We start from the raw sequence: 22,088 nt of genomic DNA, 5'->3' as shown, positions 1-22,088 counted from the left end.
ATTCACCTAGAAAAACTACTTTATCCGAATAAGGGCATTCTATTTGAATTGATCAAATGGTTCTCATAGTTATTTTGTATAAACATAATCCGAAACTTGGTAAATAAAGAACTATTTACACAAAAATTGATTTTTCGGATCGTGAAAGATCGCGTACCGCATTTTTGAAGATCGTGAAAGATCTGATGCTACGAAGACGTTCAAATTATTCTTCAATTATATCTTTAGATTATGTTCCGAATTAATTGGCCAAGCATAACTTTTACATTTGTCAGTTTCTAAGGAACTGTACGGATCGGAACACATTTATTTGGTGTACGGGATATTTGTAGAGATCTGTATGGCATGGTTCATCTGACCTTGAACTCTTTTTATGAACCATTTACAATCTTAAGCGCATTTGACACTTCTAGTAAAACCCTTGATATTATAGACGTTCAACAAATAAACCTTTGAATAGACTTATTAAGAAGGGATATAGTTACGATACTGTTGTCATATCATTAAAGATTGCATATTTTGGCGTTAATATTGATTCACTTATAGGGTCTTTGCATCGGAACTAAACACATTTATTTAAAAACCAGTTGTTGGCATGACACGGGTTATGTTCTTCTCATATTTGTTATGATGGTATGATGCTAAACCCCTCACGGGGAGGATTGTGCCTGATATTCATATGATGAAGACATAATCATTTTTCAATCAGTTTAATTTAAGTGTCAGTTAACTGCTAGTAGTCTAATGTTATTCATGTATTATTGTCATTTTGTTTATTTTCTTTGGTTACATCTTCTGACATCAGACTCGGACTTCTCTTGGACTGAGTTTTAATGTGCGTATTGTTATGCGTTTACTTTTCTGCATTGGTTAGAGGTATAGGGGAGGGTTGAGATCTCTCAAACATGTTTAACCCCGCCGCACTTTAGCGTCTGTCCCAAGTCAGGAGCTGCTGGCCTTTGTTAGTCTTGTATTGTTTTTACTTTTAGTTTTTTGTGTACAATTTGGAGTTTAGTATGGCGTTCATTATCACTGAACTAGTATATATATATTTGTTTAGGGGACAGCTGAAGGACGCCTCCGGGTGCAGGAATTTCTCGCGGCATTGAAAACCTGTTGGTGACCTTCTGCTGTTGTCTGTTATATGGTCGGGTTGTTGTCTCTTTGACACATTCCCCATTTCCATTCTCAATTCTATATCATAAGTAAAGCAGACGAGACATTACAGCATTTGCGCTCTGGTATTATGTAGTCTGTAGTATGAAAGATGCTGTTTTGCTGATTTTTTTTTATGGATATCTGTTTGGTTTAAACGTTGCATATCCATATTATTGCCTAAATAGTGTGGATCTGCCTGAATTGGACTTGACCGATTCTCGGAGCTGAATCTTTCACACTTATTTAGACACGTTTTTAGTTGTTGCTTTCGAGGTGAAATGGTGAATAGAAAAAAATAATAGCTATAGGTTGCATTTCTGTAAATATTGACAATGCAATTTCCCATAGGAACTCCTTTTACGGCTAAAACTGTACCACTTTTACTAAGAAGTTTTGAAAAAAATCTTATCCTAGAACTGAAAGTTCATATGCACTACAATTGTTTTCAAAGGTCAAAATATAGTTCTGTGCGGCTTATTTTCAAAGTGTATATGCCCTGAACATTTCAGAGTTGAAACTAACACAAATTTTCGTAACTACCCCTACCTCGAATGATGGGTTACCACAGATTTCAATGTAAACAATATGCACATGTATATTTACTGGTAACATTCCCAAGTTATGTCTCTATGAGATGGAACACATAGAGCATAACTGGGAACCAGTATGTAAACAAAATTAATTTTCTATGAATATTCTAGATCTCACCAAAAGAGGCGTGGTTTGAGAAGCAGCTGTATTTACAAAGTGCAATCTATAATGTTCATCCTTATCAAAATAGTTACAGGCTTCAACCAGTTGCAGGTTTATCAAATGGTAAAAGAAATACTGATTTCTGATTACTAGTATTAAGTCTGGTCACGCATTATCTTTCACGATCAAAATAATGCGTTGACTGATCTTTCACGATCAAGTTTGATGGAAATTCAACAAATTTAAGGTTTTCATATACAAATTAATGAAGAACATACTTTAATTTTACTGTACTATCAGATACACCAAAGATTAAATTTCAAATATATCATGATAAACTGAAATATGACCATTATAGGTACAAAAAGCGTGTTATTTGTAATTAATTTCATAGACATACATTGCGCCTTTTGTGTTTTTTCATAAAGTACTGCATATTTTCTTTATCTTATTTCACAGTTATGTTGAGGAAGTTAGACCATTTTGACAGACATATTTATTTGTTCGGATTTTTTCCGCGTTTGGAAAATTAAGCGATTTTTTTCAAAGATTTTGAACTAGAATTTACATTAAATGTCTTTCACGATCCGTTACCAGAGCTTTTACGATCGTCTTTCAATTCTTGGCCGCCGTTAGATATTCTTTCACGATCATTTCTCTCGTTAAACTGAATGACACTCGTGAACAAGTCAACATTCTGTGTATATGGTTGACTAGAAGTTATTTTAATAAACTTCGATATTACCAGCGAAAACCGTCGATTTGCATGTTAACTTATTATAATTTGTTAATAAACAGACAGATAAATATAACATGCAAATGCACACTGTGCTCTTAGTAGAAACTGAGGGTGTGGTGCAAATTCATAGAAAATGATAGCTATCAATAAGAATCCATCTCAGTCATTGTATATAGGAAACAGGACACAATGGTTAAAACAACAGATTGAACGACTAGACTGGGATTTTAAAATCTAACACCGTGAAAAAATTTCGCTAGTAGGTTGAATCACTGACACATCGTATCGGGCAACCAATTCGTATAGGTGACCGTAAAATTATTATGTAATGTAGATTTCAGTAGAAATTATTAAAAGCAAAAATAATCAGATCAACAACGATAATTAATGCCAAGTTTTCTTTCCATCATATCAACCAACCGAATGCATAACTATATATATGTACTTGCTTTATGAAGGTAACAGTAGAAGTAAAAGAAATGGCAAACGGCATAAAATACTAGCCTTACACGATTTACAAACTTCTTTTATTACCAAACCATCAGATGACTCTTTTTTTAACTTCTAGTAGATGAGAGCCTTACATGATAATTTCGGACGAATTATCGAGTTTTTGCCTATTTATTTGAAAACTTTAAAAGATAAGTAGAATGTATGAACAGAAATACAAAACCTTTAGAAATTTCAATATGTTCGAAAACATTGGATGAGAAACTGCCAATGTAAATATATATAGGAAGTTGTGGTATGATTGCCAATGAGACAACCGTCCACAAGAGAACAAAATGACACAGAAATTAACAACTATAGGTACCGTACGGCCTTCAGTTAATACCCATACCTTTTTTTCACCTAATATTCGAGTTTCTGATTGTCACCGTGAAAACTATAAAACATATATTTGAAGCAAAGATGATAAAGTATTCATAATCTTATTTAAGACTTTATTGACCGACCCTTTATGCAAAAGGCTAAAAAGACCTTTATTACCAGATGACGCCTTAAAGGTGTTTTGGCCTTAGCAGACGATTTTTTTTTTAGTATTTTCTTTCAAATTTGAAAAATATCATAGATAGGTATCAACTGTTAACATCAAAAGTGATCAGTATTCATTATCTATAGAATGACATTATGACAGAAACCTTTGGCTTAGTAGCGATTGCCTTCATAAGATGTGTTTTACTTCATTTTTAGTTTATGCATATTACTTCAGTGTTTAACAGCATCTTTGACTTTTTAACTGTTATTCTTTTGAATTACTACAGATATACTGAACATATGCAAAATTCATTTCCATCAAAGGTTTATGTATTTCTCTGTTCAAGTTGTTCTTGCATTTATTTGTATTGTATTCCTTTAACGTAATGTTGTCGTTTTAGCGGTATTTTTTAACATAACATTGCCATATAAGTGGGAGGTTTGGCTTGCTATAAAACTGGTTCAAACCACCATTTTTCTTTAAAATGTATTGTACCAAGTCAGGAATATGGCAGTTGATTTCAAATAGTTTGTTGCTATATATTTAGCATTGGCGTTTGTTTTTGTTGTACTTCATTGTTTCTGTTGTTCCGTTGTTTTCCTCTTATATTTGATGTGTTTCCCTCAGTTTAAGTTTGTTACCCGAATTTATTTTCAGGCAATCGCTTTATGACTTTTTAACAGCAGTATACTTATGTTGCCTAACATTTAAACAAAGAAAACTGAACTTTTGTTGTGTTTTCATATGCCAGTACATGTTCCAAGATACAATAACACATTTACATAAAACTGAGAATGGACTTCTACGTCAACGTACCTGATATGTGAGGTGGATAAGTTTTAAAATAGACCGAGCTCCATTCATCATTATCCTTACAAATTAAACAAGTAGAAAACATATTTTGAACGCAATTTTAGATAAAAAATACGACACAAACGATTTAAATTTGTTTTTAATTTGTTAATCTTTTTTATCTTAAAAAGATCAAAAGCATATTGATAAAATGAATGTCTATAAAAACGTAACATATAGTCCATCAATCTTTATAAATCGTTTGATATAGATTTTAACGTTTTGTTAAAAATATGTATTGCTGTATACTTTCGTTTTTTATATAGGTAAACACAAACAGACACATCAACCCAACTCTAAACAGTTTTAGTTCAGGTTATAAACAGATCATTCTGTTGTATTTTATTTCATATAGTATTTACATTTTTGTGACAAGTAAGGGTACAATTAAATCAGATTTGTTCATTATACCTGTATTTTGTCAAACATTTTTTCCGTCCAGATGTGTCATATTTCTTATCTATATGTTTTCACTATAACTTGTTGGATTTTCTTTTGTGGTCGAGTGACAATGATTTCATACGTTGTGAAATAATAAATCAGGAATCAAATAAGTAATTGATTTGAATATGATAAACATAGATCAACATATATGGTTTCAGAAAAATCTGAACAATTGGGGTTCTTGAAAAACTAGTTTGATCTGACCTTGATTTCAACCATATTGATTAGTCAATATAGATATTATTGTGACGAACATTGTTACATAAGTTTACATAGCAAACACTTTTAATGCTATATTTGCAAAATTTACGATTATAACGTTAATATTACTAATGTTATTTCAACTGATCAGTCGGAGCTTATGTTTTAATTTGCATAAGGACAGTCTATTTGAAGATGTGTGATAAGGATGATTGCCGTTATAATTATTATTGAATTCTAATCACCTATCAGTGACCCCCCCCCCATCAGTGTAACTAAAAGCATATACAAAAGAAGTGAGTGTATATGGGACGAATAACTGGACACTTCTTTGATGAGTTTATCCCAAAACTCCTGATTATAGATGGACTGGTCTTAAATAAGCTAACATCTTTAACCCGCCCAGACAAGTGAAATAAATCTAGTAATAATAATTAATGAGAAAAATATGGTACACAGTTATCGTTTCATTTTGTCATGGCAACATTTATGTAACACATCGATACATTCTGATATCTAGTTTTTCTTAACACACGTTTGCATGTTCTAAATCTCTGTAGTGTATAAGCATGAATCAATAGTTCGAAAATATACACCACTTTTTATCAAGTATTGTGATTCGATTAGTGTAATGCAGGAAAAGGGGGAAGAATCGCTGCACTGTCAGGTTGTCTCCCCTTTCCCTCCAAAACGTTAATTAAGTTATATATCGGGGAACTGGCATCTTTCATTTGGGGACGACTCTGACTCGCTTTTATGTGTACGGGATTCTAGCTTCTTTCAGAGAATCTCGGGAATACTAGCTTACTCTGGTCTAGGTTATACCTTCTTCTGGCGTGTCCCTCATCTCGGACACTTTCTCCTATCGAGGCCCGGCGCTGGTGAATAAAATACAATGATGTTTCAATTATTTATTCCAAACAGCTATCTACAATGAAGTGTGATATGTGATCAAAATAGTAAACTTTGTTTTAACCTATATATGTTAATGAAAATCTTTTATAAATTTAAGTTAAGTTTTAAATACGAAACTAAGTTATTAAATCAGAAGATAAATTCTTACTTTAAAATTTATTTGAAAATAGTTTATACTTTAACAATTTACATACCTGGTGAATAAAATACAATGATGTTTCAATTATTTATTCCAAACAGCTATCTACAATGAAGTGTGATATGTGATGTTGGGAGGTTGCGGTCTTCCCTTTTTAACCCCAACATCACGTGCTGATTGGAATTATGTTATTCACCTATGAAATTTAAGCGTCAATTTTGAATTTTCTAAAGTTACTTTTTATTGGTCAACTATTCTCTTTTTATGTTATAGATGTTTATGATTGACATATATTTTATTTAGTTACGTAAAAGTAATTAAAGGATTATCAAAATCTTTACTTACTTTACAGAATTATTAAGTGGACAATAGAAAACACTTTAAGGTTATTTTCCTACGGCAAATTACAAACATTTTTATTCTTTTAAAAGATGACAGTTTATTTAATTTATTGCTCAACGTCAGATTAATAGCTATGATCAAAAGAATTCTAGAAATGAGATTAACTATATTATTTATTAAAAAGACGAAACTATTTATAACTTAATCTTACGTCACCTACTTTGGCTTGGAGCTTTAGCATGTAATATAATTCAATTTTATTTGTTTAATTTTACTTTATTTTATTTTCCTTTTCCAACATACAATTTTCCATCATTATATAAGCACCGTATTTGATTATGATGAAGGTTGCACTATCAATAAGGCTGACCAGAACGAGGTATGTCAGTTTACGCAACATGTTATTAAAAGTTTAAAGTAGCTTTTACTTTTGATGTACCGGTATATTATTCCTGATTCATTTCTACCTCTTTTCAATACAATTGTATTTAATTCTAACAAGATAATGCAACTCGTGTCTTATGTATTTTTAATCTACACGGTTGTGTTTTTGGTAAATTTTGATCGTGAAGTACTTGTTCGACCTTTTTTTTATTTAGATTATAAGAGTTTTTGAACATAAACTAATATGTTTTCCAATGCCTACTATACAATTGAGACACTTCTATGCTTCTTTTGGTGATATCCTATGTTTCCAGGTCTGTTTTGTCGATCTTACTTTTAAAAAGTGTCTGTAATTGTAAGCCTGGTCATATACATTTGTAAAGTAACTGTTTTATTGTTGTCTTTTCATTAAAAAAAAATATGCCAATAGACTGATTTTCTTTTATCCGTTTGTTAATTGATTTCTGGAAAAGCTTCAATTATTGAGTGATAACTTATAACAAAGCATACAATCGAGTTTGTAAAGTTGTAAATCGTTTACATTTTTTCTTTACACTACTAAAAGAATCCAGATCTGAAAGCAAAAAATATGAGTAGGGATAATCTCGGAAATCAACGAACAACCTTTTTTTTTTTTTATCTTACCTCTTATACATTTCTAGGAATATGATTGGTTAAAAGCGTCCGCGTGGAGACCGTGTTTATTCCATATTAGGTTAGTAGCGAGGCGGGGCTTATTTGAATACACGGTTAGTAGTGATGACACGTCCCTTTATAAAAACAAAACGGTACTGGGAAAAAATCTTAAAGGTTTCAACTGACGAAGAAATTCATAATGAAGATTGAAATAAATTCATCAAACACATTTAAGGATGTACTTAGGTGAGGATAGGTAAAAATTAAGAAATTAAGAAATTAAAATTGATACTATAAGCTGGTAGAGCATCAATTAAGGATAAAGATAAGCTAAAAATATTGATAGGTCATGGACCTCCTTTTCGAGATATTTGAGGTTTGAAATATGACGGGAATAGGCTGACTCTGACTTTTACCTTATATTTGCATTGACATTATTTGGGTCTCAAAACAAAAGAAAGAAAGTCAAGAATCTTCTAAAATTTTGGTAAATGACCTTTCATGAGCTATTAAGTCTTATATGAAAAAATAAATGGGTGTTATCGGGCAAAATATTTTACATTGTATTGTATGGAAAAACACCAAGGAGTCCGAACATTTGACACAAATTCCAAAACCTCACCTAAGTACATCCTTAATGCTAACAAGTTGTTATTGTTGGCATCTGTTTTTGTATCATCAATGGAAGTAGTTTATTAATGCTAACGATATTGAAGACTACACTATGTACACTAATAATCTTTTTGTACAATATAAAATGCATCTTTTTTATCATAATAATTATCATAATTTACACATGTTTTTTCTTCAACGGGTCAAATACAAAATATTAACCACCTTATCTAGCAATGTTACGTGCAATAACGATTTGTTAGGAAAAATAGATTCGAACTAAGTGACCACAAAGTTCTATGCTAGTATAGTCAACAAAACACGTATATAAATAATAACAAAAAGGAGAAATGTGTTGGTAAGGTAATAAGTGCGGTATCATTGCCGATAAGACATCTATCCAACATAGTCACAATGAGGAGAATTTAAGAAACTTAAAGTACCTATCGGCTTTCCACAATGATCTAAACGCGTCGCATATAGTCAGCTTAAAAAAGCACCTACATGACTAATTTTGAAACAATTCAAATGAAAAAAAACAACTGCCTTGTCTTATATGACAAAACAATAAACGAAAAACAATTATGACAGACAACAACCAACGACAACCTATGAACAATATGTTCTTTACTTAGGCAAGGTATATGCTAAATGAGGCAGGATTAATCATATTTGTGATTGCAGAATCCCCCCTACCATAAGACAGTGCTGTGACAGCACAACATAAGTATTAACTGCAGTTGAAAATGGCTTGGCCCATCAGATCTGGAATATGCAAAAATGGATAAAAACCTAAAGACTTAAAACAAAAAGTATCTATCTAAGAGTACTCGCATTTATTTCAAGATAGTTCAAATCCAAAAACAAATAATTGAAAAAAAATCAAAAAAATATTGTCGACGGCTCGCCAAGTTCAATAGATTTTTAATTTATTTTTTCTTGAATTAATAGACATTTTTACAAATATTATGAGGGATTTACATTTTTCAAACTGCCTTTTAAGTGAGGTCCTTCTTTGGGTGTTTCCAAGAATCGCAAAATGACAATTTGTTTCGCCAATATAATCACATAATCATTAGTTTTTTTTCTTAAAACAAAGAATCAAATAATCAAAAATATAGTCATAGATTATCAAATAATCAAGTAATTCTGAAACATTTTGTCTGGTTATCAAAAAATCAATATAAAAACGGCCAAGTAATCACATAATGAAAACGCCATGAGGAGGCTCAAAAGTTTTTTACGGACACTCGCCAGTCAAAAAGGAAGTGTTGACTGTAAAAGATCGTAAAACTGTATGGAAAAATTGAAAAATTCTTATTGATTTAAAAAACAGTTTTGGTAAAATTGCAATGAGACAACTCTCCTAAAGAGACCAAATGATACAGAAATTATCAACTCAGCTTTCCAAATGAGCAAAGCCCATACCGCATTGTCAGCTATAAAGGCCCCGAAATGACAAATGTAAACAATGCAAATGAGAAAATCAACGGCATAATTAAGGTACACATAATTAGAAGTCTTTCGAACAGCAGTATACTTTTGTTGCCTATACTTTCTCCTCAACTAATATGACTAATTGAAGCCTCATGTCGTCCTCTTTTAGTTGTCTAGTGTATCTTTGAAATTATCTGTTAAAAGTTACCTTTTCTATAAAATAGAAAATTAAAACAAAGTGAGCTATATATAGATTGGTCTTTTAAATGCGTTATTGATTTTATTTTAAGTTATCTTTCCTGTTGCTAATTCACGTGATTAGAGAAAAATGACGTATTATTTACTTCCTTTTACAGATAATTGAATTTGTTAAATTTGATAACATGATAAGGTATGTACAAGAGCTAGCCTATTGTTAACAAAATTAATCGTTTTATAGGAGGAAACTAAAAATTAGACAACAAACTATTCTAACTTAATGTAGATTCTTAGTATTTACTCGAAGTATTTACTCGAAGATTACAGATTACTTCCCTTTAAAAATTCTAACAGCAATATGAGTTTCAAGCAAAAATATTTAGGGAGTATGTACCCGTATGTTCATTAAATGCTAAACATATGGAAATTTTATAGAAAATGCACAGCCTTTCCCCTTGTACTCTCATATTTGGCATCGGTGCTTGATAGGATTATTGCATGCAGTGCTATCAATGATTTCTTTAAAACAAGTTCATAAATTAGATTTTGGTCAAAACAAATATATATATTGACCAATTCAAGTACACCTTTAATGGTGTGCTCGACTTTAATGACTCAGCACAAGTTGTTGTTTTTTATTTAAAGGTTGTTTAGGACTTTTTGTAAATAATAAAAACTAGCACATCATAGAAAATCAAGCGAGTTATCTATGTTTAAAATTTTATAATAAAAATCTCTATTGGATTTTCTACAAAAATTTTGGTTATTAGCAACAAAATCCCATTTTTCTACTAAATGCAATAAAACAATAACTATTAATGGTTTGCACGAGGTTTCCCCTTGGTATATCTGAAAATGACCCATCCCTATATTCAGTATCTTTGCTGTTTTGACACTCGTATTTAACATGGCTACAACCGGGGTCATAAACCTTCACGAAGAATTTGCAGATTAATTAAATTTGGCACTAAACTGTGTTGCTGTTTGACCTTTTATCAGTACAGTAGAAGAATTAAAAACACCTGCAACATAGTCTTAATTTGTTCTTTCCCCTAAATTTGAAATAATATGAATAAAAAATATGTTAATGAAATGCTACACCTAAGCACTTTTTGCTTGTTTTTGAGTCCTAATTGTGAATGTGTCTATAAAATATACTTGTATTATTCAAGTAATAAAAAAAAATTACACCAACCCTGCACCACAACAAAACCATATAGATATACAGTTGTCGAAAAAGATCCGTTTTCCCCTATATATAGATTACATAGGAGTACACATCTAATGTTCTCGCTGAAAATTTTAGCCTTCATCAATAAATTCAATAAATAAAATGTTTTGTTCAATCATTAATAAAAGAGCAATAATGAAATAATAAGGCTCTTTTACAGTCAGTTTGTTCAATTTTGTTGAAATAATCTAAGAATCTCTTAACTACAGTGAGTTGTGCAGTCATTGAAATAAAAATATGTCAACATTGAAGTGAAATATGGGTTAATCATTTGATTGACTGATTTGATCAACAAACACTCATTCTCGTACTGATAAAACGATAATATACATATATTTTACCCTTTTTTTATGAAATCAAACAGACCTAGAAAAAAAATAATTGCACGAGACACACCTACACGCGAAATGCATCATACCCGTTTATTGTGAATTGTTTATTTTAGACTTATTATAATTGGGATAAACGTATGTTATGAATCAAATAAGAGAATGTAAGTGAATTCGGAGAGCATGAATTTGACAGTTAATGCCCCTTTGAACAACGAACGTCATTGTCAATGTTTGGAATAAGTATTTCAAAATTGGTTCGAAGTTGAACTTTTTGTAAGTACTCATTCTAAATTTTTCTGTTTTATATCTATTAGTTCCAAACAAAAGGTACACAGATGACGGTAAATAAGAATGAGATCGAAAACTTTTGTGTTGAGATATTTTCAAATACACTTTAAGTAATTATAGGTTAATTATATGTAACACATAATGATTAAAATGTGACTATGACCTTATTTTAATGGTTCATTAATAAACATTTATTTTTCGTGATTATGTTACTTCTTCGGGCACCACATGTTAAAGATCAAGATGCTTTCTATATAAAGAATAATTGTAAAGGATTCCCCAAAATGGGTTCATGATTGACCAAAAAACGTTAATTGTTTGAGTTTATAGGTTTATGTAAAATGCATACGTAATAGGTCCAAACAAAATTCGACTCATCAGTAGCGTTATGACCATAACAGTGTATAATACAAATCAAATCAGAAGTAAAATAGCATACAATATTTTTATAGCATTTCGTTATCAAGATGATATGTGATTTGTTTGATTACAGAACATAAAAGAAATATACCGATGGATAATAAATGCGACAGTACTTATATGTCATATATTGATAATCCATTGTTAAGTTCTTAGTGTTTCTTCTTTAGTCTAAAATTTTGATATATGTCATTCTGGGTGATAATATATAGATTGTTTTTACAGGTCATGGCTTCCTCTTTTGATCATTGTGGTATTTGTCATTCAAGACACATTTCTAAGGCATCCGTTATTTGGTGCCCAGATTGCGATGAAGGACTATGCCAAGACTGTATAGAACATCACAGCTTTTCAAAGTCATCAAGAAACCACAAAACTGTTCTTATTGACGAATATCATAAGTTGCCATCCTTTATTGCGAACATTAAACTGCACTGCGATGAACATGGTGAGAAGTACCAACTGTTTTGCAAAGTGCACAACGAAGTTTTGTGTAGAAAATGTGTCATATCTGAAAAGCACAGAGAATGTAAAGAATTATACCCCGTCGAAGATGTCGTTAAAAATGCTAAAACATCTGTAGCCTTTACAGAAATCGTGTTATCACTACAGGAATTGAAGGAAAACGTTGCTCTTATTCTAGAGGATAGACAAAATAATTTATCTTCAATCTTAGCCTCAAAGAAGAAAATCGAATCTGAGATTTCAGCGATTCGACAGCAGATTAATCAACACCTTAATAAAATACAAGACCATTTTATTGATGAACTGAACATAGTAGTGGAAAAATCAACACAACAAATTCAGAGTTTCATTGCGTCTCTGAAGGACAACCAAAGAAAAATTGATGAATGCATAGAAGATACAGAAACCTTAAAGAAACAAGCAACCGATCTGCAAACATTTTTAGGGATCAATCATTTCGACACTACACTGAATCAAACAAGTAACAACTTGCAGTCTTGGATTGACGGTGACCATTTAGATCAAACCGTAGTTTCTTACCAGTTAAACACTCTATGGCAAAATATGAGTAACGAAATAGATCAGTTTGGAAAAACTGTCGTAGATGCCATGCCTTGTAAACTGTCATTACAAAGAAAGAGGCTGGGTCAGGCTCAAGTAATGAAAATGAATGTGAAATCTGCAAGTTCTATTGAAAATATGACACTGGAATTGAAAACAAAAATAAATACAAACGCTTATAATGTGTCAGGATGTTGTATTTTGCCAAATGGAAACATCGTCGTGTCAAATTATGATCCTTCATATTTGATGTTGGTTGCAGCTGATGAAAAAACAAAGAAAAAGATTATCAGCCTCATGCAAGCAATCATTGATGTTACATGTGTTGACAATGACACTGTTGCAGTAATATCATATACACAGAAAAATATTGATCTAATCAGCCTGAAATCTGGGAAAACAATCAAAACTATCAGTACGTCTGACCCTGCTCTCTGCTTAACTTACACTGAATGTACCTTTATAGTCTGCCTCAGGAACGGACAAATGAAAGAAGTCCGCTTAGAGGATAACAAGACAAATGATATCAGCAGTACGGTGGTGTCAAGAAGTATTACCGAATTAAACAACACTCTTTATTCTGTAAAGAAAGATACGAATACTGTTGTGTGTCATAAAAGAAACGGGGAAGTATTGTGGACATTTACAGACGAAGAGATTCTACAAAAACCGAGAGGCATCACAGTAGATGACCTTGGAAATGTTATAGTCGCCGGGGTCGAATCAAACAACGTTATTGCAATATCCTCTGATGGCATAATGCACAAAATTCTCCTGTCGAAAACAGACTTATGTGGTTCACCTTGGGCAGTTTCTTTCAACAACAAATTAAAATATTTGCTTGTTTCTAACGACAAAGATGGTCGAGCATTTCTGTACAGCGTCAACTATTCATAAACTAAGCTTCTGCCTTGTTTTCTTAATTGACTTTTCATTATTTATGTTTCTTGAAAATAGGAATAACGTTCTAATCCGTTTTAAAAACAATTCCTGCAATTCTTCAAAGATTAAAGACTTTATCATCTGTGTATGCAGTTCTTTTCTGTAAAAATTCATAGGAGTATGCATGTATGATTTTTTGTAAGTGATTTTTCGTTGTCATTTCACAAACACACATCTGTTGGAATGAGGCCAACCAAATGTTTATTCCAGTGTCAACAAGAATTATATCAAAGATCTTCAAAAATAGTCTTAATACAAAAGACTAAATAACAATAAACCCAAACAAAAACCTGGGTTGAACTCAGGTGCTCGCGTAAGGTAGTTTCTACTCCACATGCTGCTTAAACATGAACTATCCGTTTATAGTTGCTTTTGGTAATGTTTCAATCAAACCATGGAGAACGGGATTGTGGTTACGACATGTGTACATATCCGTTTCAAAATTTCAAACGGTGACACAGATATTCTTTAAAGTTCTAGCATATCATGATGGCGTCCATAATAGTTTTAAAAGGATGACTGCAACTAAAACTGTTTGAACCCTTTATGCCATAGTTTTTGTACAAGTAAGGAGTAACCTTATTTCAAGGAATAACAATAAGAAACGCAAGTTATATCGGATCAACTGAGACATATAATAACACTCCATATGCAGGTGTTGCTGTAATATTACTTGACATTATTGGCAATTTGTTGTGAAGTTAATTCGACTATGAGAAATGATTATTGATGTTGGGTATAATTGAAAGAGGGTCACGGCATATTTTGAATAAATGCAATCTAAAGTTTTTCATCGCCTTTTTCAATCACATAACTAAAAGCAAACTAGGTTACAAAACATCCATATCATAAACTGGATAGAAATAATCTTAAATGAATAATGAGGAACTAAGATAAAAAAAAATCCCGATGAAGTATACTGTCATAACGCATTTTCCTTAAAATATTCAAGAAGGGGAAATAAAGGCAACAGTAGTATACCACTGTTCAAAACTCATAAATCCATGGACAAAAAACAAAATTGGGGTAACAAACTAAAACCGAGGGAAACGCATTAAATATAAGAGGAGAACCATTTAATGTTCGTTGGCGTGGGAATATTTTGCAAAAGATTAACGATTCCAGCTGGTTTCTAATATCTTTATATCATAATCAGCTATAATAATCTATGACATAATCAAATTAAACACCTTGAAGTAATTAAGTTTATTTTTTCCTGAAAAGGGACATTAGCTGCAAAATTTATGTAATGTAATTTTTTTTGAACTCTCATTTTATCTTATAATAAAGACTGAATAAATTTCAAAGAAAACAATACGCAATGTATGGAATCATTAACACATTATAAAACATCAATATTCTGTGTGTATGGTTGACTAGATAATTTCAAAAGAAAGCTATCGACTTAACAAACGAAAACTGTCGATTGGCACGTGACACCGTTATAATCATGAATAAAAGCAAACAGATAAACATAAAATAAAAATACACACCGTCCTCTTCGTCGAAACTTAGGAAAAAAAGAGCACATTCTTATAAAATGATTACCATAACTAAGCATTCGTACAGTCATCGTATACTTTTTTCAAATATCTTCCTAATTTGTCTTCGATTAATCAGTTCACGACTTTTGAACAGCAGTATACTACTGTTACCTTTCATTTTTTGGTAAATCCTAAATCAAGTTCAGCTGGTCCGAGTACACAGTTATCGTCCTTTGATTTTCGTTGTCCTTTCATTGTCCACGAATATAGTCCCAAGTGTGGACAGTGTGTTACTTGCCAATTTTTTTTATACCCCTTCCAAATTTATTTCTCCATGTTTTATGCCTCATATAGCAAGTAGGGGGGTGAAATGACACTGTAAAAAAATTTGGGTCATAAATAGTAATGTAAAGTAGTGAATAGGTCCAGCTGAAAAAGGTCAAAAATTAGCACTTCGAAGATGTCAAAAGATTTCAAGACCCCCTTAACATAAAATTGTTCATATTTTGAGTTAGAGTCGATGAAGTTTTCTATACTTTTGATATAATTTGTCCCAAAAGTAGTACAACACACTGAAAAAATATTATTGAGAAAGCGCAGGTGGGATTTTTTTAATTTTCATTTATTGTCTAAAAGAAATGCACCACGATATAACTGTGTACTCGGACCAGCTTAATTATATAGGGTCAAGTTACATATTTAACGACTAGACTGGTATCTTTAGATCTAAGACCGCGAAAACAATTCCTAGTAAGTATAGTCACTGACATATCGTGTCGGGCAACCTATTCGTTTAGGTGACAGACATGCGTTTCGTCTACAAAAGACTCATCAGTGACGCTAGAATCCAAAAAAGTTAAAAAGGCCAAATAAAGTACAAAGTTGAAGAGCATTGATGACCAAAATTCCTAAAATTTTTGCCAAATTCAGCTAAGGTAATCCATTGCTGAGGTAGAAAAGCCATAGTATTTTAAAAATTAAAAATATGTTGTAAACAGTTAATTTATAAATATGACCATATCAATGATAATTCATGTAAATTAGTTATTGATACAAATTGGACCACAGTTCATGGTTTCGGAAAAAAATGAACAATTTGGCTTCTTGAAAAACTGATCGCCATGATAGAGTCAATAATACTGAAAGTGCGTTAAACACCAACCATATTTTAGAAAAGTGGCAAACTTAAACTTATCTTTATACGACCTTAATTTCAATCATATCAATCGGTCAATATAGATATTATTGTGACTAGAAAACAGGTTAACTAAGAAAAACATTTGGAATCCTATATTTGCAAACTTTACTCTGATATTCATAATAATGACCAATTAGATAAAAAGGTATACATACATATATCTTTTCATATTGTCCTTTCAATAACTTTTTGTTACACATCGAGATAGATTCTGATATCTAGTTTTTCTAAACGAAAGATTGCACTATTTTTCAATTCTGTAGTGTATATTTTGAGCGCTAATTAACAGTTTCTAAATGTACTGGCCTTTTTATTTGCTTATTAGATCAGTCTCGTATATGCTTTTGATGAATGTGGCACATCCAAAAAGGCTGAACAGTACAAGGTATATCAGTTAATGCAACATGCCATTAACCATATGAGTATGTGTCTTCCCTCATGTACCTAGTGTAGCTTCTACTGCTTATGTAACGGTGTATTATTCTTGGTTTATTTCTACCTCTTTTCAATACAAATAAATTTAATTCTGGGAAGATAATTTAACTCGTCTTTTATGTGTTTTTAATCTACAAGGAAGTGTTTGCTCGTCAAGTACCTGGTCGACTTTTAACGTTTTCTGATTCAGATTATAAGAATTTTTGAACATTAACGAATACGTTTTTCGTAGGCTTACTATATAATGTATTCACTTCTATTCTTTTATTGGTGATATCCTGTCGGAAATTTAGCGCGAATATATACATGTGAACGTTGCTTCCTGAATTATGTAATTATGACGTTACTGATAGCAATGGCTAGACGTTAGAATAAGCACGATCTATACACAACGCATTTATCTACTTTACACAACATTTATGGTGCCGTGACTGTCAGAAACAATGGAATAAAAGTTAAAAGCAGTACGTAGAGGACACAGAGGGCAATTAACAAAGTTAGTAAAGAAATTTGATGAGATTAGATAAAGACGATGTGAAATTAATTTCGGATGCAATTGAACAGAAACAGAGAACTATTGTGGATTTGAATGAAAAGATACTGGATTTGACATCGGAGGAGGATGTAGCAGAGGAACTTCAAGAGTCTAATGAGTATATGTTTCATTTAGAATCCAAACTTCGGAAAATTAGAAAAATATCAAATTCTGAATCACTTTCTCAAAATGTCGCATCAACGTCTCTAGATCAAAATGCAAACAGTTTTACGCCATCTTACCCCACAAATTCATCGCTTACCAATGCCAATGTTATACGCAGCAATGAAACTGAAATTAATGTACAGCCAACCCATTTTGATAATTTTCGCTCCATGCAAAATACCCATCGTAACTTGCAGTCTACAAATAATTTGTACAACCAAGGCTTTTCTTCGGTATCAAATAGCAGTCAAAACCACAGATTACCAAAACTAGATTTACTGCACTTTGATGGGGAAATTTTACAATGGCAAACCTTTTGGAATTCCTATGAATCAACTATTCATTTCAACAGTACTTTGACCGAGATACAGAAATTAAGTTACTTGAAGGCCCAATTCCATGGCCATGCCGCCCAAACAATTGAAGGTTTCGCACTGACAAATGCCAATTACACCACTGCCGTTAATTTGCTCAGAGTGTTTTTGATCGCCTCACAATATTATTCATGCCTACATGAAAGCTTTAATGGATCTTCCTTCGCCGTCAAATGAGTTAAAACAGCATAAGAAGGTATGGAGACCACCCAGAAACGTACGTACGAGGTCTTGAATGTTTGGGTCAAACACAAGAAATGTATGGCGCGCTACTAGTACCTATAATTATTAGTAAACTACCAGTAGAAACGAGAAAAAAGTATTGCCCATGAATATGATAGCGATCATATAACTCTAAACAACCTCAGAAAAGCCACCACAAAAGAAGCGAGAATTCTTGAAGCGGGACAATATACCGACCGCGACGGTTTACATACTACCGCAACATTTCTGACCGAAACTCGTTATTAAACACAGCGAAATTTCAATACAAACAACCCACGCCTTAATGAGACCCGCTTCAATGACAAAAAACGTCCATGCATCTAATGCACTGGTGTATATTTTCCGGGAGATTGCACGATAATTTCTGACGTGAATTCATCATCTGTCCGAGATCGAGAGAACAACAAGAAATGGACTAACCAAAAGTGAACTACTAGCTGACAATTTTATTTGACGAAGGCGCCCAACGTTTATTCATCACTCAGAGCATAGCCGAAAAAATACAGATAAGACCAAGCGGAAGGGACACAATTGAACTGTACGCTTTTGGAAATAAGGAAAAGAATATACGCCATTTGGATACAGCAACCGTTCAACTACAAACTGACAAAGGTGAGATAGTAAACATTAATGCATTGATTGTTTCAGATATTGCAGTTCCACTTCAAAATCAGACGAAATACCTTACCCCCAATTTGCCATACTTGAAAGATTTAAAGCTCGCACATCCGGCAAATAACGCTGATAGTTTTGAAATTTAACTCTTGATAGGAGCCGATTATTATTTGATATAGTTCAAGATCACGTGATTAGAGGGAATGGACCTATAGCCGTAGCATCAAAAATTGGTTACTTGTTATCTGGACCCGTAATAATAAACGAAAAGAAATCCTTCTCTTCATCAGTTCTTTTGAGTGTTACTTCACACCATGCAGAGGAAAGCGAGATCGAGAAATTCTGGAATCTAGAATCGTGTGGAATACGTTTACCACAACAGGACGACGAGGTGAGTTTTGTAAAGACTTATCAACAGTCCATCAACAGGACTGTATCAAATTTGAGAACGAATGTTATTCTGGCCAGTTGTCATGGAAAATGGATCATCCGGACTTACCTTCTAACATCATGATCGCTAAAGCAAGGACCGAAAGCACAATTAGAAGACTAAGTCGTGAACCACATTTATTAAGAAAATATTCAGAAATTATTGAAGACCAAATGAAGAGAGGGTTCATAGAGAAGGTAAACGATAAAAACGACTATGGTAAAAGCACTCACTATATACCACATCATGCCGTAAAAAAGGATTCGACAACAACACCAATTCGTATAGTGTACGACTGTAGCTGTAAAATGTCGCCAGATCACGCAAGTTTGAATGATTGCCTAATGTCAACTCCGCCAGACTTGAACGACTTGACAAAAATATTAATGGGATTTAGAACCAAGAAGTACGCAATAAGCACGGACATTTAAAAGGCTTTCTTACATATTGGATTAGATGATAAAGATCGAGATTTTACACGCTTTTTTTTTTTGGTTGAGCGACAAAGATAATCCCAGCAGTACTCTAACAACATATCGATTTAAGGTGGCTCGTGGGTGCAAACATTTCAGCAAAAAATTGAACCTTTATTTTTTTCATTACAAATTTTATTTATTACACTATTAGTTATTACTTTATGATATGGTAAAAAAATCATCCCAAAAAATCGATTCGGTTTGGCCCCAGATGACTTTTAAAATGTTTATATCATTGTAAACGCTCCAAATTATCTCCCTTTGGTGCAAAAAGGCCATTTTTGGCATTACATTTGATATATCTTTTTTAACTCAACGGTGACCTATATTTTTTATTATTGTTTTCATATAAGCTGTACATAAACTAAATAATTGTAAAATTTAAGCGATTTCTGTTCTTAGGTTATTTTTTTATTTCGATATCACCTCTATTTCTCCTATTAGTTCAACAGAAAAAAAAGTACATTAACAAAAATGTATGCTTCTTCCGGAGGCAGATTGTGAGCTTAAATGAACGGTGACCCCATTTTTTTTATTTCATTTTTCTTTTAAGTATATGATAAAGTTCATTTATAAAAAAATATAGCGAAATCCTATATTAGAAAAAAAAATTGATTTATACCCAGGAGCCCCCTTAAATCTATTTTGTTTGGTGCAACAAGTTCACCGTTCACCCTAAATGCAACACTGCTTAAACACTTCGATGCATGCAACACAAATATATCAGCAATGATGAAGAATGACCTTTACGTGGATAATATTTTGTCCAGTTTGGAAAATGAGGATGACGCCACAAAGTATTTTGTACAAGCCAGATCATTGATGTCGGAGGCTGGATTCAACCTTCGTTCATGGAGTTCAAATTGCTCAAAACTTACAGATTTAGCCAAACAACATAACGTATGTGAAAAAGAAACTTTCGTCAAAATATTTGGACTGAAATGGGATACAGTTAAAGATACGATCACTTTTTAAAAAGTCGACTTATTTGATATTGAACTACCAAATATTACGAAATTCTTAAACAATCGTCACGTATTTACGATCCGCTAGGATTACTAAGCCCTGTATCCGTACGAGCAAAAAAATTTAATGCAGACATTGTGGGAACAGCAGTACGGATGGGATGAACCACTACCATTAGAAATACAGACAACATGAAAAAAAACTACTCCAACAAAGTTATGAGGAGGATAGATTAAAATTGACACTCCGTAAATTTTATGGACACCATCACCAATTGGTGGATCCATACGAGGTGTCTTTGACCAAACTAGCTAAGGCATTTTTACTTCATGGTAGATTGTGGTTTGTCATTACGTCGTCTAATCTTTTAATTACCAAACGTGACTTATTCCCGATTGTGACTGTTTTGCTGAGTGTGAATTCGCATTACCATAAGACGTGTTACGGTACTTATCTACCCCAAATTCATGTATTTAGTTTGAATGTTTAATGTTATATTTGTAATTCTCATCGGATTTTATCAAATGTGTTGACGTATTTTCTATTATATTCATGTGTTATGGTAAAGAACATTATTCATGCACCGCCTTCATTTATTAGATTTGATTTTGTTCAAGTAATCTGTACAATGTTTTACTTACGTTTGAAGTTAGATTCAAAACAAACGGGACATTGCTATATAATACAGTTAATTGCTACCTTAGTTTGCTATTAATGAGTACTGAAATGTGCATTGTTATTAAATGTAATATCAGTATTTAGTTCAAATATAATCTTAAATAAATCCTAATTCTATCTTATTCATTCAAATGTGACGTCATTTTTTGGATTTTTTGATGATCTGTTTTCTAATTCAAATGTGACGTCATTTTTTTTACAATTTCTAATAAGACGTCACTTGGCGTTGGATGTGTTGCATTTTGTCGGGTTATGTATAGTATTTCGGTTGTTTCCTGTAAATAGTTATTACTTCAGTTTTATCATTTACATCTTTTGTATAGGCATTTTATAAAATTTACTGTTTGCAAGAGTATAAATTGTTCTAAATAATAGGGATGTTCTGGTACCTAACAGAAAACCCTGGCCGTATTTGGCACGGCTTTTTTGAACTTTTGGTCGTCCTTGATGCTGTTTAACTTTGTACTTGTTTCGGCTTTCAAACTTTTGTTTCTGGGCGTCACTGGTGGACAAAATGCACTTCTGGCGTATTACAAATT

The 22,088-nt window shown here is 32.4% G+C and overlaps 1 protein-coding gene across 1 annotated transcript in view; it reads left to right on the top strand.

Moving 5' to 3' along the window:
• The window catches only part of LOC139483415 (uncharacterized), a 37,831-nt gene extending 23,908 nt beyond the window's left edge, over window positions 1–13,923 (top strand). The window contains exon 3 of the mRNA XM_071267434.1: window positions 12,226–13,923. Coding sequence (XP_071123535.1) covers window positions 12,226–13,923 — 1,698 coding nt within the window. The remainder of the gene's footprint in view (window positions 1–12,225) is intronic.
• Window positions 13,924–22,088: the final 8,165 nt, after the last annotated feature.

This window comes from Mytilus edulis, chromosome 7, assembly GCF_963676685.1.
Source record: "Mytilus edulis chromosome 7, xbMytEdul2.2, whole genome shotgun sequence".
NCBI classification, from domain to species: Eukaryota; Metazoa; Mollusca; class Bivalvia; order Mytilida; family Mytilidae; genus Mytilus; species Mytilus edulis.
The sequence above is the reverse complement of the archived record's forward strand: the minus strand, read 5'-3'. Positions and strand labels throughout refer to the sequence as shown.